This window comes from Neomonachus schauinslandi, chromosome 12 (genome assembly GCF_002201575.2).
Source record: "Neomonachus schauinslandi chromosome 12, ASM220157v2, whole genome shotgun sequence".
Classification (NCBI taxonomy): Eukaryota; Metazoa; Chordata; class Mammalia; order Carnivora; family Phocidae; genus Neomonachus; species Neomonachus schauinslandi.
The window spans coordinates 34,007,606-34,023,213 of NC_058414.1; the positions used below are offsets into that span (position 1 = coordinate 34,007,606).

Here is a 15,608-nt window from a genome sequence, read left to right on the forward strand (position 1 = left end):
CGACTGGTGAGTTACCATGACCACGGACTGTAACAGCAACCTGTGGTGGACCTGGGTGTTCGCATGGGGCGAACCCAGTTCTATATGAGCTGCAATTGCCCATTAATTCCTTCAACCAGATCAAACATTATGGTGGTAAAAAAAGAAATGGGGAAAGAAGGTGAAAATGTGGATGAAGAAAGGAAAGAGTGTAGAGGGAGAACAATAAGGGGGGGATGGGGAAATTCTAAGCCACGTAAGATGTTATCTGAAATGAGTGGTGTGGGTCATCGAGAATGAGCATCCCAAGCTGCTTGTCCTGCTTCTTTGAAACATCGTGATGCTCAGACAGAGGATGCGGGGGACGAAATGACAGAATGCATAGAACTGCTAAATGATGAGACATCTGATGCTGGAGTAAAGGACAAAAGCTCATGCAAGAATCATGAGGGACACACACATGCTTGATTCAGTTCCATGGAAATGACAGCTTATCGCTGGCATCCTAAGCCTACTTATTAAGTTTGGAGTTGACAAAATGCAGCAGATTTCACTGCCTGCATTCAGCTGCATGTGTTAAAACTCAGACATTCATCTTGGGTGGCTCTTTAGCTTTTAGTTTGGGGTTTGTTTTTGCTGAAATAAAATCCCTGGCACACGATCATGGAAAAAAAATCCAGTTTCATCATATGCAGTGTACTGTTTTCTACACTGGAGAATTTTGAGTGCTTTGGAAATAATAAGTCTGTTTCCACAATTTCCTGCTCTCCACTAGGTTCTTGGAACGCCAAATGAGGACACGTGGCCTGGAGTTCATTCTTTACCACATTTTAAGCCAGGTATGTTTCATTAATTACAAATGACTAAGTGCTTCCTATATGCAGAGTGAATATATACATTTTCCCCCTCAGGCTTCTATATTATACCTGGAAAATTTCTGGTTACTTGCTCTTGTATATTATACCTATTAGCGGAGTTGTCCTTTGTTTTTACAATGTATTTGTCTGTAAAGATAGAATTAATGACATTCCTTATGAGAGGTTTTCACCATATGTATCTCATTTGAGTTGACTGGCTAATAACGTAACCTTAGTATCATCATCGGTTAGACTGGCATCCATGTCTATAAAACAAAATTTAAATTAGGATACTATGGTCTATCTGTGTGACTTCTTTGAAACAATACTAGGAAAAGTATTACATTGTAAAAATGAAAACTTTACATTTTGATTTTTTTTAAAACTAGTGATATATATAGTCCATTAGTTTGAGTTTAAACATATAAAATGTCCTGCATGTCTGTCGTACAGCATGCCATCTTTTTTAATGTAAAATATTTAAACCTCTAAACTGGGAAATCTGAGAGAAAATGCAGACTTTTTAAAATAAGTTGTCACTTTTTCCTTCGCCAGTAGATGGCAATCAAGAAACTTTCAGTTTTAATAATTACACTTAGAAAAAGGATCTTAAATGTAATTTAATTTTTATAGGAGAGATGAAAGGTTTGGAATTGGAAATTTAATAAAAATCAATGGAATGAATTATTGTAAAATAAATCTCCTGTGGTTTTTTTTTTTTACTCTGTTACAAAACATGGATTATAAAGTGTGGACCCACCATAAAATTACTGAAAGGGATTTTATGGAAGATCTAATAGCCCATTATTTTATGAGGGAAAAGAGCTATGAATAATTTCTGTTATGGGAGCCAAGTTTATTCTCTTGTTCCTCTTCCCCTCTTTTGGGGCACCATCAGGAATAAATTACCAATCCCAAAGAATGACTGAGTTGGGAAACTATTTTTATTCTCAGTATTTTTTTTCTGAGAGTGAGAATTCTTCTGTCCTCTTGGCTTGCCCCAAGGACTCTTTGTACTTTTACTGAAATTTTTAAGTAACTTCTATGTTCTGAAAGACTATAGAAACTTAACAAATTAAGATGGATTTTTTTTCTTCTTTTTTTAACCAAGCAAGAAACGCCCTCTAATTGCTCCAGCTTTTCCTAATGGAGTCTGGGAACACAGCTCTTTGTAGATGTTCCACATGTGGGCTGTGAAAGGTTAGCTTCCCCATGTTAGTATCTAAAATCTTCAGTCCTAGGAAAATAAAATAGAGGAGACTACGAAAAGATTTTGAATAAATAAAGTTAGATGCAGAGAGGAGTAATTAAGACAGTCGTTTGGCCTCCCAAGGTTCTGCACCAGAAAAGATGGAGTCATATGTTTATTCTGGTGTGAACAGAATTAATCTCCATCAACAATATACAAAAGCATTTATTAAATGTGTTCTGCAAAGTCCTCTGATGTAGTGCAAGTCAAGCTAATAGATGGGGAACTTCATGAGATCAGGGACTGTGCATAGTTCATATTTTGGTGTTCAATAAATATTTGTTGCTCTGAACTAAAACAGATATTATTTATGTGACTTTTCCGGGATAGACATATATAAATTAGGCTATATATGTGTAAGTTATTTACTATTATGTATAAGTACCATTACAGACACTTAATACATAGAAGGTAACAGGGGACCAGAAGAATGATGTGTTTAGATGGTGAACGGCGTGGGTGCTGACAAACAAGAAAGATATTCCAGGCGAAGCTTGGCGCTTGTAGGTAAGAGTAGACATGATAGATGTTTTTTGAGTTAGCTTGAGAGGTGCCAAGGGGAGACAAGGTAATAGACTGAGGCAAAGGAAGCAAATCTGAGTCCTTTCATGCAGCACTTAATCAGATCATCAGGGGAGTCCTCACCTCGGACCTCCTGAGCCTCATCCTCCAGGGGGAGAAGATACTCATTCCCAAATGAGAAAAACAGCAGTGCTAGGGTCTGCCTGTCCCACTCCCACTCTGTGCCTCCTTATTCTACCCCCAAAGGGTGCCTTAGAAAGTCTGAGGGAAAGTAAGAGAATCTGAACCTTAAGGACGTACTTTGTTTTAAGAGTTCATTTTTTAGGGCAGTTTTAGCCTCATAGCAAAATTGAGCAGAAGGTACAGAGATTTCTCCTATACCCCTGCCCCAACACATGCACAGCCTCCCCATTATCAACATCTCCCGCTACAGTGATACATCTGTTACAGTTTCATGAACCTAAATTGATGCAGCATTATCATCCATAGTTCATAGTATACGTTAGGGTTCGCTCTTGGTGTTGTATGTTCTATGGGTTTGGACAAATGTGTGATGGCATGTATGCACCATTATAGTGTCCTACAGAGTAGTTTCACTGCCCTAAAAGATCTCCTGTGCTCTGCCTGTCATTCTTCTCTCCCCCACCCAACCCCTGGCAACCACTTTTTTTTTTTTGTCTCCATGGTTTTGCCTTTTCCAGAATGTCATAAAGTTGGAACCTACAGGGTGTTGCCTTTTCAGATTGACTTCTTTCACTTAGTAATATGGACTTTAGTTGCCTTCATGTTTCCTCATGGCTTGATAGCTGCTTTCTTCTTAATGCTAAATATTTCAATATTTCATTATTACGGTATATTACAGTTTATCCATTCACCTCCTGAGGGACATCTTGATTGTTTTAAGTTTTGGCAGCTATGAATAAAGTTGCTATAAACACTTGTGGGCAGGTTTTTGTGTGGACATCAGCTTCCAACTCCTTTGGGCAAATACCAAGGAGTATGATTGCTAGATCATACGTACTTTGCTTAATTTTTTAATAGCTAATAAATTTAAGCAATTCAAGATATCAAACAATATGAAAAAGGAGCATGGTGCAAAACCTCCCCAACCCTGTCTGCCATCTTCCCACTTCCTCAGAACCATTGCCCCCCCACCCCCCATTTTATTAGTTTCTTATGTTTCTTTCCTTTATGTAATTGTGGGAAATTATGAATATATATACTTTATATTTCCAGTATTAAACACAATTCTGGATCTTGCTTGTCTCATTAATGCATCCTGTGGGTCTTCTCATATCACTCTTTAGAGGAGGCCAGTGGGGCTTATAGCTGCATTGTTTTCCATTGTATGGATTTAAGCTATTCCCTACTTATGGGCGTTTGGGTTGTTTCCAGACTTTTGCTATTATAAATATCATAACCCTGTACACATATATACATGTCACATGTATGCAGGTATATGTGATGGATAAATTACCAGAAGTAGGATTAAAGAATCAACAAATATATACAATGATAACTTTGAACACTCTGTCAGATTGTCCAAAGGGATGGTGCCCATTGGCTGTGTTACCAGCAAACACATGAGAATGTTGCTTCTCCACTCCACAGGCTACAGCCAAACTTTCAGATTTTGCCAATCTGTTAGGTGACAAAAGGAATCTCAACACAATTTTTAATTTCATGCTCCTTTTTATGATGAGGTTGAGCATCTTTTTGTGTTTCAAGATCACTTTCATTTCCTTTTCTGGGAACAGTTAATATCTTTTGCCAGTTTACAGTTGAGTTATGTGTCATTTTCTTATCAATTTCTACAGTTCTTTATACATTGAAGAAAGCAATTTTGAAAATAATCCTCACTCTCATATCTTACTTTTGTTGCTTAACTGAATAAATTTTGCCCTAAGAAAAAAAAAGCTATGGTGCTTGAGAACAATACAGTTTATATTTTTTGAAAGATCAGTTGTTATTAGAGATCTATGTATAAATCTACATATATGTACCTTTGAAGGGAAAACTGTTTTCAAATGGATTATCTTATAGCTATGATCTAGGTAATGAATAAAGCTAAAAAGCTAAGTCTCTTGGTTTTAACATATTGTAATCTAATTACCTACAAGGTCTTTTTAGTTGTTTTTTTTAATTAACTTATCCTTATAGTTAATTTCTATAGAATAAGTCCAGTGTATTTATTAATTCAGCAATATTTATTGAGCACCATTTGTGTGGATAGGAAGTGGGGATGTTGCTGTGAACAAAACACACAAGATCCCTGATAGGTAGGAGAGACCTATAATACATAAAATATATAGTATATTAGGTGGTGATGAGTACTCTGGAGGAAAACAGAGCAAGAAATGTGATCAGGAAATGCCAGGGAAGGGGGCACTTCACAGTTTTAAATTGTAAATGTAATCAAGGAAGATCTCACTGAAAAGATGACATTTGATTCAAGGACATGAGAGAGAGAGAGAGTGAGCCGTGAAGTTATTTGCAGAATTTCCAGAGAGAACCGCAAATACAAAGGCCCTACAGTGGGAAGAGGAGGGTTTAAAATCAGGTCAGAGGTGACAGGCACTGTGCCAGCAGGAGTCCTTCATCTTTTACTCTGAACCAGACAGAAAGTACTGGAAGATTTTGAACAAGGTGGCACATGATCTGGGTTGCATTTTACTAAGATTACTCTGTCTCTTGTGCTGAGAATGGGGGGCCCAGGCCCAGGCAGGGAGACCCGCTCAGAGACTGGGACAGGAGTCCAGGAGAGAGATGATGAAATGAGTCATGAATAAAATGACTTTACCTTCTCAACTTCTCTGTTTTAACAGAGAACTTAACCTGGCTTTCCCTTGGAAAGTAGAGCAAAACTAGAGAAACATTTTTAAAACGATTGCCAAAAAATTAAAAGAACAACTAGATAACAACTGGGTCTTAGTCTTTACTATTTAGCCTGTATCCTCTTTTGCTCTTACATTTATGCTGACACCAGATTTCTTAACCTCATTCCTTAACCTTCTGTGGGAATTCGCTTACTCCCATAACAACCAGGCAGCTGAGACAGGCCGCCGCCGCGTAAAATAAATATATGTAACACACACATACACATACATGTGTGTGTGTTACATAGAATAAGGAGTCTAACTGTGGGAGGTGCTGCTTTTGCATCATTTTCTTCTGTTTGAATTTCTCTTTAAGGTAATGGGAAGTGGGTCTGGTTTTTTGAACCTGATTGCTTTCCCGTTTCTCTTCCTTCACCCTTGGGGTTTTGTGGTATATGGCCTCCCCCCACCCCGCTTTCTCTTTCTTCCACCTCCTCCTGCCTCTCCCCTCCACCCCTCTCTTATATCAGAGCATCTCCTTTTATCACCATGCTCAGGATGCTTGCTGTGGGCCAGCCTCAGAGGTGAGAGGTTATTCTTAGCGCTTCAGTAATTCTGTCACCTCTGATCAGATTCATCACAGGACAAGCCCTGTTCCCTAACAAAAAGTAAAAGTCCACTGTAAAATTAAGACAATTTTCCTTTCACTTGTTTCATAGTTACTCAGTAACAGGACACTTCTGCGTAATGCTCGGTGCCTCAGTTTCCCTCTGAGATAGTAAGAGCCTTCTGCATGTGAATCCCAGCATCACTTTCTCCTGCCTGCTTCGCCCACAGCTACTTTACATCGACAGAGGCAACACGGCTTCTGTGTCCCCGGTGAAGTGATACTTGAAATTCTTTGTTATATAAGATAGACTTAGCATTAATATTTTCTAAAAAACACATCTTGCATACACATTTGATATGTTATTTGGGCTTTGCAGAATTGTGGTCATTCCCAAATCAGGATAGAACATAGGTAGACATTGGAGGCTCTCCAGGCTGGTAGAATCGGGGCAGGTGACTGAGGATGCCGAGAAGACTGAAATTTCCTCCCGTCGAGGAAAACCCTTGGGGCTGGGAGTGGAAACACTGTTTTGGTTGTGCTGTAACTAAGCAAATTGAACATTAAAGCAGGAAGAAGCTTCAGGGGGTACCCAGTCCTGCTCTCTCCTTTGTCAGGTTAGGAACCCGAGGGCAGAGATGTTAAGGGGTTTCTCCAAAGTTAGTGTCAGAGGTGGGTTTCCATTCAGTGCTCTTTTTTTCCAGCATACATCATGAAAGATCATGCTGTTGGACCTGAGCATGATTACTGTATCGCGATTTCTCACTGACCTTTTTCCAGTGAGCATTTTATTGACTGTTAGTCTATAAAGAAAATAACAGAAAACTAGAGAGGATCTGATCTCTGTATCTAGTGAACTGCATAGAACCACAAATATCACTTTGTATTAAGTAGTTTGGCCTCAGGGTGCCTAGGTGGCTCAGTTGGTTAAGCATCAGACTCTTGATTTCCGCTCAGGTGGTGATCTCAGGGTCTTGATCTTAGGGTCGTGAGATCATGTCCCACGTCGGGCTTCATGCTGGGTATGGAGCCTGCTTAAGATTCTCTCTCTGCCTCTGCCCCTCCCCACTCTATACTCTCTCCCTCTCATAAATAAACAAATAAATGTAGTTTGTCCTCAAGATAACATGTAGACTCCATGTATGATACTTTTATTCACCTCTTAAGTACTTCCAACAAAAAGGGGGCATTCAACAGCATTCCTTTAATGGTAGATTATCATTCAGGAGTTTAAAAAAGAAAGGCACTTTCAGGAAGAAAAAAATGTTGCTAGACCAGAAGCAATTAAAAGTAATAAAATTTAGACTAAAATAAATCTGGGTTCCCAAATCAAGCAAGAGAACAGAGCATTTCTAAAGTGATTATAGTATTCCTAAGAGAAAGTTATCTAATACAAGAGGCTGTTTGATTAAGGAAGATTTGATGAAAATAGAATGTTTTTCAATGAACGAAGTGAAATAAAAGTTTTCCATTGGAGGCAAATTGTAGAATGGTAGTATTTTAAACATTTTATGCCCAAAACTAAGCCCACAGACACATTGACCTTGAAGACAACATTTAAATATGGACTTAGTTCCAAACAGAGAAAGACAAATACCATATGATTTCACCTAAATGTGGAGCCTGACCAGACAGGCAGTAGGCAGGGGACGGGTTAAATGGGTGATGGGTGTTGTATGGAAGTGATAGATCACTAAATTCTACACCCGAAACTAATATTACACTGTATGTTAACTAACTGGAATTTAAGTAAACACTTGAAAAAATAAATGAATAAATAAAAAGCAGAAGCAGACCCATAAATACAGAGAGCAGACTGATGGTTGCCAGAGGGATGGTGCGGGGAGGTGGGCAAAATGGGAGAAGGGGAGAGGGAGATACAGGCTACTAGTTATGGAATGAGTAAGTCAGGGGGATCAAAGGTACAATAGGGACTATAGTCAATTGTATTGTAGTAGAATTGTTTGGGGACAGATGGTCGCCACGCTTGTGGTGAGCATACCATTAATGTATAGAGATGTTGAATTTTGTTGTCCACCTGAAACTAAGATAACATTGTGCATCAACTATATTTAAATAATTTTGTTTTGTTTTGTTTTTTTTAAAGATTTTATTTATTTGACAGAGAGAGACACACCAAGAGAGGGAACACAAGCAGGGGGAGTGAGAGAGGGAGAAACAGACTCCCAGCTGAGCAGGGAGCCTGAGTCGGTGCTCGATCCCAGGACCCTGGGATCATGACCTGAGCCGAAGGCAGACACTTAATGACTGAGCCACCCAGGCACCCCTAATTATACTTTAATAATTTTTTTAAAGAAAGGAAAAAAGAGTATGTGCAGAACACCAGAATAATAAAAAAGAAATTTAAGTTTAAAAATATAAAATAAAATATAGATAGATAAATATGGACTTACTTGTACTAAGGTTTTGTAATGAGGTGAAGAACTTCTCCTCAAGTGCTGCCTATTCCACAGGTCTGCCTGAGGCCCAGAACCTAGATCCAGACTTAATTCCGGAAGGAAGGTGTAAATTATTTCAGAAATAGGATGCTATGGTGATAACACCTTACATTTTATGTTATATTTTATTATTTACAAAGCACTTTAACATATTACCTCAACTGGTATTTAGAATAACCCTGAGTTGTTATAACTTTGTCGCTCTAAAACTGTTGTCCCATTTGACAGACAAGAAAGGCGCTCTCTCAAGGATGTAGCAGAGCCAAAACTCAATCCCAGGTCTCACAGTCCCTAGCCTCGTATTCTCACCCATGCCTGTGCCTGCCTTCAGATGGGTTTCCCTAACTGCAAACATAGGGGCATGAGGGAGAATTGTCAGGCTCTCCTCAGCTCTGCCTTGCAGCATCTTGGAAAAGATCTATACCTTCTTGCAGATACTAGTACCCCCTCCACCCCTTTAACCCCGTGCTTCCAATAAATTGTGAGCTCCAAAATGCCCCCTGTAGATGTTTACCTTCAGATGTGTGGTCCTTAGTACATATTATGGGAATTACCCAGTTTCATGATTTGCAGCCCTAAGGAAGGTTGGACCCTTAGCCTTGATTCACACTCTTGGCTTTTCCCCTGGTCATTAAGAAGGTGGTAGAAAAGCTGTGGAAGCAGCAGAAATTGTGTGGGATATTCAGTGCAGGAAGGCTGAAAGGAGGACATCTTCATGCCAAGATGGTGCCTTGTAGAGACCACACCTTCAGTCAGGGGACCCTTGTGGATGTGCAGAGAGCTCTTCCTTGCTCTTCCAGAAGAATCTTATGTCTCCACCCAGCTCAAAAAGTCCTGTGGAATTTAAATGAGATAATCTATTTTTTACATTCTCTTTATTGCTTTGTAATCACTTATATTCTACCTATTTTTAAGAAGATTTTGAGCTAGCTGTATAATTGATATAAAAGTGCTTTTAAACTGCTAAGGGCATGTAACTACAAAATAATATTTTGGACCATTTATAGTGTCCTCTGCCTGGTATTTCCTTTCCCACTCGCCCTTTATGCTTTATCTCAAGAATTGTTTTTTATGTCTTTTTTTTTTTAATTGTTAGCAACTGTAATGATCATGGGTTACATCTGGATATACAAGGGTGTAACTATGTGACGATTATAAAAATGGACTTTAAAAATTATTTTGCAAATATCTCACTCTTATCTCAGATTTTATTACTAAAAACTGTGGGTCTGCCTGACCCAAGGCTTGGGACATTTAGACTCTTTCCACCCACCATCAACCACTACCTTCTCCGACTCTGTGGTTCCTCCTCCCATCAATAAATGCCACTCTGGTCAGATAGTGAAAAAGCCAGTTAATCAGTAAATTTATGAATGAGGTGAACTTTACAGAGCAGAGGAAGCTTTAGCAAAGGTTAAATGTAAGAGGAAGGGCACAGTGCCTTCACTTTCGCACTCTCTGATTGAGGCGGTCATGCTGGGAGCTGCGAGCAGGAGAGAGCATGCCAACATGGAGAGGCCACATTCAGTCCGCAGTAACGTGATTCACATACTCTAATGGCTCGGATTCTCACTGAGGGCTCCACTAGGTACCAGGCAGCATTGTAGGTGCTGAAGACACAGTCGTGAGTAAAGCAGACAAACCTCTTTCCACGTGGAGCTTATGTGCTCAAGGAGAGACAGGAGACAGATTACAGGGCGGTGTGGCTGGAATAGTGTGACCACAAAGAGCCGCAGGTGATTCAGAGGGGTGGGTTCTGGAAGGCCAAGGTGTGAGCAGTTAGGATTTTATTTGAAATTCGAGAAGAATCATTGAGCAGGGAAGGTGTTTGATCAAGGAAGGAAATTGATGTTTTATGTTTTCAGAAGGACCCGCTGGCTACAAAAAGTCATGGACCAATGGCAGAGATGGAAAGAGGCTTTCACCTCAAGTGTGAAGTCTTCTTGACTGGGAGTTTCTGTCTACAGCTCTGCGTTGAAAAGGGTCTATAATGGCAAGTCTGGACTTGGGGGAAATTATTGTCACACTAGTTAGAGATGCCATAGACTTGGGGGATAGAGCTGACCAAGGATCTGATATGAAATAAGTCATAGAAGTGGCCAGTGCTATAAAATAAAATAAAAATAGGGGCGCCTGGGTGGCTTAGTTAGTTAAGCATCCGACTCTTAATTTCAGCTGGATCGTGAGATCGAGCCCCTCGTCCAGCTCCACGCTCAGCGCAGAGCTTGAGATTCTGTCTCCCTCTGCCCCTCCCCCACTGTGTGCACTCTAAATAAATTAATAAAATCTTTAAAAAAAAAAAACAGCCAAAAAGTTTGATAATCACTCAACACCGTAAAATAATAATTCTGTTCCTCCCCAGTAGGCAGACCTATGGGAGGGAATATCTTTATGAATTGCAGAAACCCATTGCATTGCAAAGTGGGGCCTCTGTACTGATTTTCTCTGTATCTGCTTGAAGAATTTCCCATGTACTTTCACTAGAGGGCATCAGTAATGACGGAGACTAGCAGTGTCTAGAAAATGCCAGAGAAAATGTAGTAAGATTACAATTTTAAGGAAAAATGAAGTTCTTCTGACTGCAAACTTAATCAAAACAGAACAAAATCCTAAGTAGGCTGGTCTCATTACTCTTCACTCTTGGAATTTTGTAAAAATTCAGTTGGGGCATTATCTACACCTCATTTCACCAAGGTTGATATGGCATGCCAGTCACCAAATAAAAATTTCCCCGTCTCTTCAATAATCCTACTGCCCCCACCCCCCCCAGAAAAGAACTAAAGTACTTGTATACTGTCCAGTGCATGTGATTTGGTTAAAATCATGTCTAAGAAAAGAATCAGAAATTCAGCCTAAGAGTGAGAACAGAATCAAACAAAGACATGGATAACTTTCAAGGTACTGAAAGAATCATCAACTCTTTAAAAATGGCATGCTTGAGTTGTTATATACCATTCACAGTACCATAATCCAGCCATACAGTTGTTATTGCTTTCTTTCACTTATAACATGATGTTTTATATATCCTGCACACAGTAAGTGCCAGCAAATGTATAACTAGAAATCTGTGCATTGCAAAAGGTTCTCCATGTCTCCTGACCCTGAACTTTCAAACATATTTCCAAAAACTTTAAAAATCAAGATCTTAGGAAGGGAGACTGGGAATTGGAAGTTTAGATCTAAAACAAGACAAGTTGATTCCTGCGTTCAAGTTGGGTCTTGACCCCAGTACCTTGAGTAGTTAACTGTGTCCCCAGGGAAGGAGTGGGACCCCCACAGGCTTAAGCTTTGCACAATTAACCATCCTGAGCAGTAATTCCACACCACTGTGAGAGATTCATGACTAAGTGATTGAACCAAGGATAGGATGAAGGTGGGATTTTCTCTTCTCTGTCCCTGGGACTTTATAGGCACCCAGAGAATAGTGCTTATAATCTGAGAATTTGTGTACAATTTTCAGCATTTGAAAATTCTTAGAAACACAGAATAATGACTGAAAATTGAAGTGCTAGTTGGTTGGTGATGCTGTTTGCGTTGTATAGTTTTTGACTGTTTGCCAGATGCTTTCATGTAAATTACCTCAGGAGGTCCTCCTAAGAGGGCAGGTAGGCAGGAAGATGGATGTAGCTGAAGATCCGTGAGGAACTCCCTACAAGGTAGCACTGGGCCAGAACCACATGGAGCAGTCAGTTCCTCCGTGATAGGGCTTGAAACAAACCACCCCAAAGTCAGGCCAAACCCAGACAAGTATCTGTTAATTGCTCGAGCCTGTGTGGTGAGCTGGGTTGCAGCTGATCTTGTCTGGGTTCTGCAGGGTTCACCTTCAAGGTGATATAGGACAACTGAGGCACCCAAAGGTTTTGTTTTTTTTTTTTTTTTAATTATGTCCAAGGTTACTAGAACTAGGAAGACATGGTCTGGCATTTCTTACGAACACAAGACAGATTGTTCTCCTAGACCAAAGGTTAAGGCACTGACAGCCTATGGAAAGGGTTCTGGTCTTACCACACATCTCGCATCCTCCTTGGAACGGCAGCTACGAAATAATGCTCTTCCTGTGACAAGAGACAGGAAGAGCACAATGCCACAGACGCATTTCAGACCCGCACTGTGTCAGTACCACTGACATCCATCGTTGACGCCAAATATCATATCCATGGGGCAGAGAAGGGAGGGTGGGGAGAGAGGTGAGAAGAAATATTTGCTGAATAATAATCTAAATCTCCCATGTTAGAGTTTATGACTTCTAGGCTTATCAGCTACTCCTGGCTAAAATAAGTGAATCTCACAGCCTTGATTTGTTTAAAATCATGTTGATTTAAAACACTTCTTTGGGCCATTATCATAGGGATCATGCAAGACAAATACACATGACTATGGAATAATAACTCCTTTGCTAGTATGAGGTGAAAGGAAAAATATTGGTTTATTTTTGATGCAAGGAATATTTTACTCCCAAATATTCAAGTAAGACATGATAAACTGACTACTATCAATTGGCTCAGTTTTAAGATCTGATGAAAGTTCCTTCACTTACGCTTGTCCTTGATACCGCACTGTCAGAACATCTTTGGAGCTAACAGACAATAATGTTGGCAGTGGAAATTATTAAGAAAGGACATAACTGTGTAGCTACATGGATGCTTTCACCCCCACAGCCAGCTTTGTAAATCCAACTAATAATCTCTTGATTATTCAAAAGGACAATTGCTCTTCTCTCAAGGCTAATCCTTGCTCTCCACGAGTACATTAAAATCACCGACTTACATATGAGGAGTTAGAAGAGTATGGAAGTGTCTGTGATTTTTTTGTCATTTCTTTATTGCGTCAGAAGGGCACTTTAGCTTGAGTATTTACTCTCCCTAGAGTGATACTGCTTTCAATGTACAGTATGTCTGCCTCATAGATGTATAACTTTACCATTACAAGATGGTCCGTTTTTCCAGCATATCAGTGATAGTTGTGATAGTAGTAGTAATAGCTAGCAGGTATTGAACGTTTACTGTGACACTCTTATCAGCTCTTGAGGTGCCTTTCCTTATTGAACACTCACGGTAACTCTATGAGGTAGGTACTGCTATTATTCCCATCTGTGATATAGGACAACTGAGGCACCCAAAGATTTTTTTTTTTTTTAATTATGTCCAAGGTTACTAGAACTGGGAAGACATGGTCTGGCATTTCCTATGAACACAAGACAGATTGTTCTCCTAGACAAAAGGTTAAGGCACTGACAGCCTGTGGAAAGTGCATTGGGAGTGGGGAGAGTGTGGCTTGTGTGCATGTTTTTTTAAGACTATTTTTTAGAGCACTTTTAGCTCTAAAAGCAAAACTGAGCAGAAGGTATAGAGATTGCACATACCCACCCTGTGTGTGCACACAGTCCTAGCCTCCCTGGTATCAACATGCCCCACGAGAGTGGGACATCTTTCATAATTGCTAAACCTACATTGACACATCATTATAACCCAGAGTTCATAGTTTACATTAGAGTTTAGTCCTGGTAAACATGGTACCTTCTTGGATGTGGACAAATGTATAATGACATGTATTCACTATTACAGTATCATACAGAATAATTTCACAGCCCTGAGAAATCCTGTGTGCTCTGCCCGCTCCTCCCTTCCTCCTCCCTAACCCTGGCATCCACCGATCTTTTTACTGTCTCTGTGGTTTTGCCTTTTCCAGAATGTCATCTCGTTGGAAGCGTGCATGTTTTATATTGCTGGTTAAAGGAGCTTTGTGATCTGTTGTGTTGCTGCTGGCTTTGTGCATTGTTGAGGTCAAACTTCAAGTCTCTTCCAACGGAGCCACAGAGGGGTCTCCTGGTGTAGTGGCGAAGAGCATGGACTCCACCTCCAGACTGGCTGGGTTCAAATCCCAGCTCTACCACATGTGAGCTGTGTGACACGGACAAGGTGCCCAGTGTCTCACGATCTTAGTTTCTCTATGTGTAAGATGGAGATGACTGTAGCCCGTCTCCCATAGTGTTGTCATGAGGACTAAAGTGAGTGCATATTTGCAAACTAATATACAGAAAATGTTTGCTAAATATCAATTAGGAGGCTTGGGTATCCCAGCTCTTTGGTAAGGAACAGTAGACTGGGAGCAGAGTTCTTGTTCAGCCTGTCCCACTAGCCTGCATCGTGGCCTCAGATGACTCAACCTTTCGAACCTCAGTTTACTCCTGTAAAATGAAGTGGTTAGACTCCCTGATTGCTCACAGTGCCTGTGAAGGTACTGAGCGCCCCCTTCCTGATCTCTTTCTCCCTTAGGGGGGTCTAGATGGAGGGATGGGTGGGGACACATGGAAAGTGAGACACAAAAATCTTTTTCTCCTTTCTTTTCTGGGTACTGTAAAGATATGTTATGATTTGTGAACAGTACACTTTAGACTTGCAAGAATACCTGTGATTAAACTTTCCTAGAGAAAAACATCTCATGGGAAAGAGGAGCGTTCCATGACTTTTAGGTTGGATAGTTTGAAGACCTCGTTAGGGACTGTGCACTCACGAAGCCACAGTTGTATGCATGTCCGAAAAGCCAAGCCATCAGAAGTAAAAATATTTAATGAAATAGTAGAACGTTTGTTTCTAGAAGTTGCTCCGAGATTACTCATTTTAAAACGCCCACTGCTGGGAATTAAAAGATGATTTGCTGCATCCAGGGTAGGTCAGGGTGCTTCAGTCTCCTGCTTGCATGTCTGAAGGTGGCCGCTGAGCATTTTGAGGTAGCCATCTGGGTGACAGCGTCAGGGCAGTGCAGTTCTGTTCAGCATTAATGTGTCATGTCAGAGCCTCTCGCTGATAACATTCAAGCTGTGCCAAATCACAGTCATTATGTATTTTGGGGCTATCAAGTGTCTTAAAGCTGTGAATTGCAGTTGTGCGAACATACGTATTATTTCTAAAATGCCTGTTTAGGTCGCTCTGCTTTTTTGGAGTTGAGATATCTAACATCCCCATATTTTGGAACAAGTTTGACCCTCTCCATCTGGGGTAAACTCTCCTCTTCTGTACAGGAATTCTGCTCTACTTCTGTTGTAAAAATTATAGATGGTTTAAATCCAGCTTTTCTGTCTCGATCAGACTATCAACTGAAATGTTTACCACTGGCGTG

General features: G+C 40.3%; 1 protein-coding gene across 2 annotated transcripts in view; it reads left to right on the forward strand.

The window, feature by feature from the left end:
• Positions 1-15,608, forward strand: part of CDK14 (cyclin dependent kinase 14) — a 546,170-nt gene that overhangs the window by 399,470 nt on the left and 131,092 nt on the right. For both annotated transcript variants that reach the window (XM_021689620.1, XM_021689621.1), the window contains one exon: positions 755-818. In XM_021689620.1, coding sequence (XP_021545295.1) covers positions 755-818 — 64 coding nt within the window. The remainder of the gene's footprint in view (positions 1-754; positions 819-15,608) is intronic.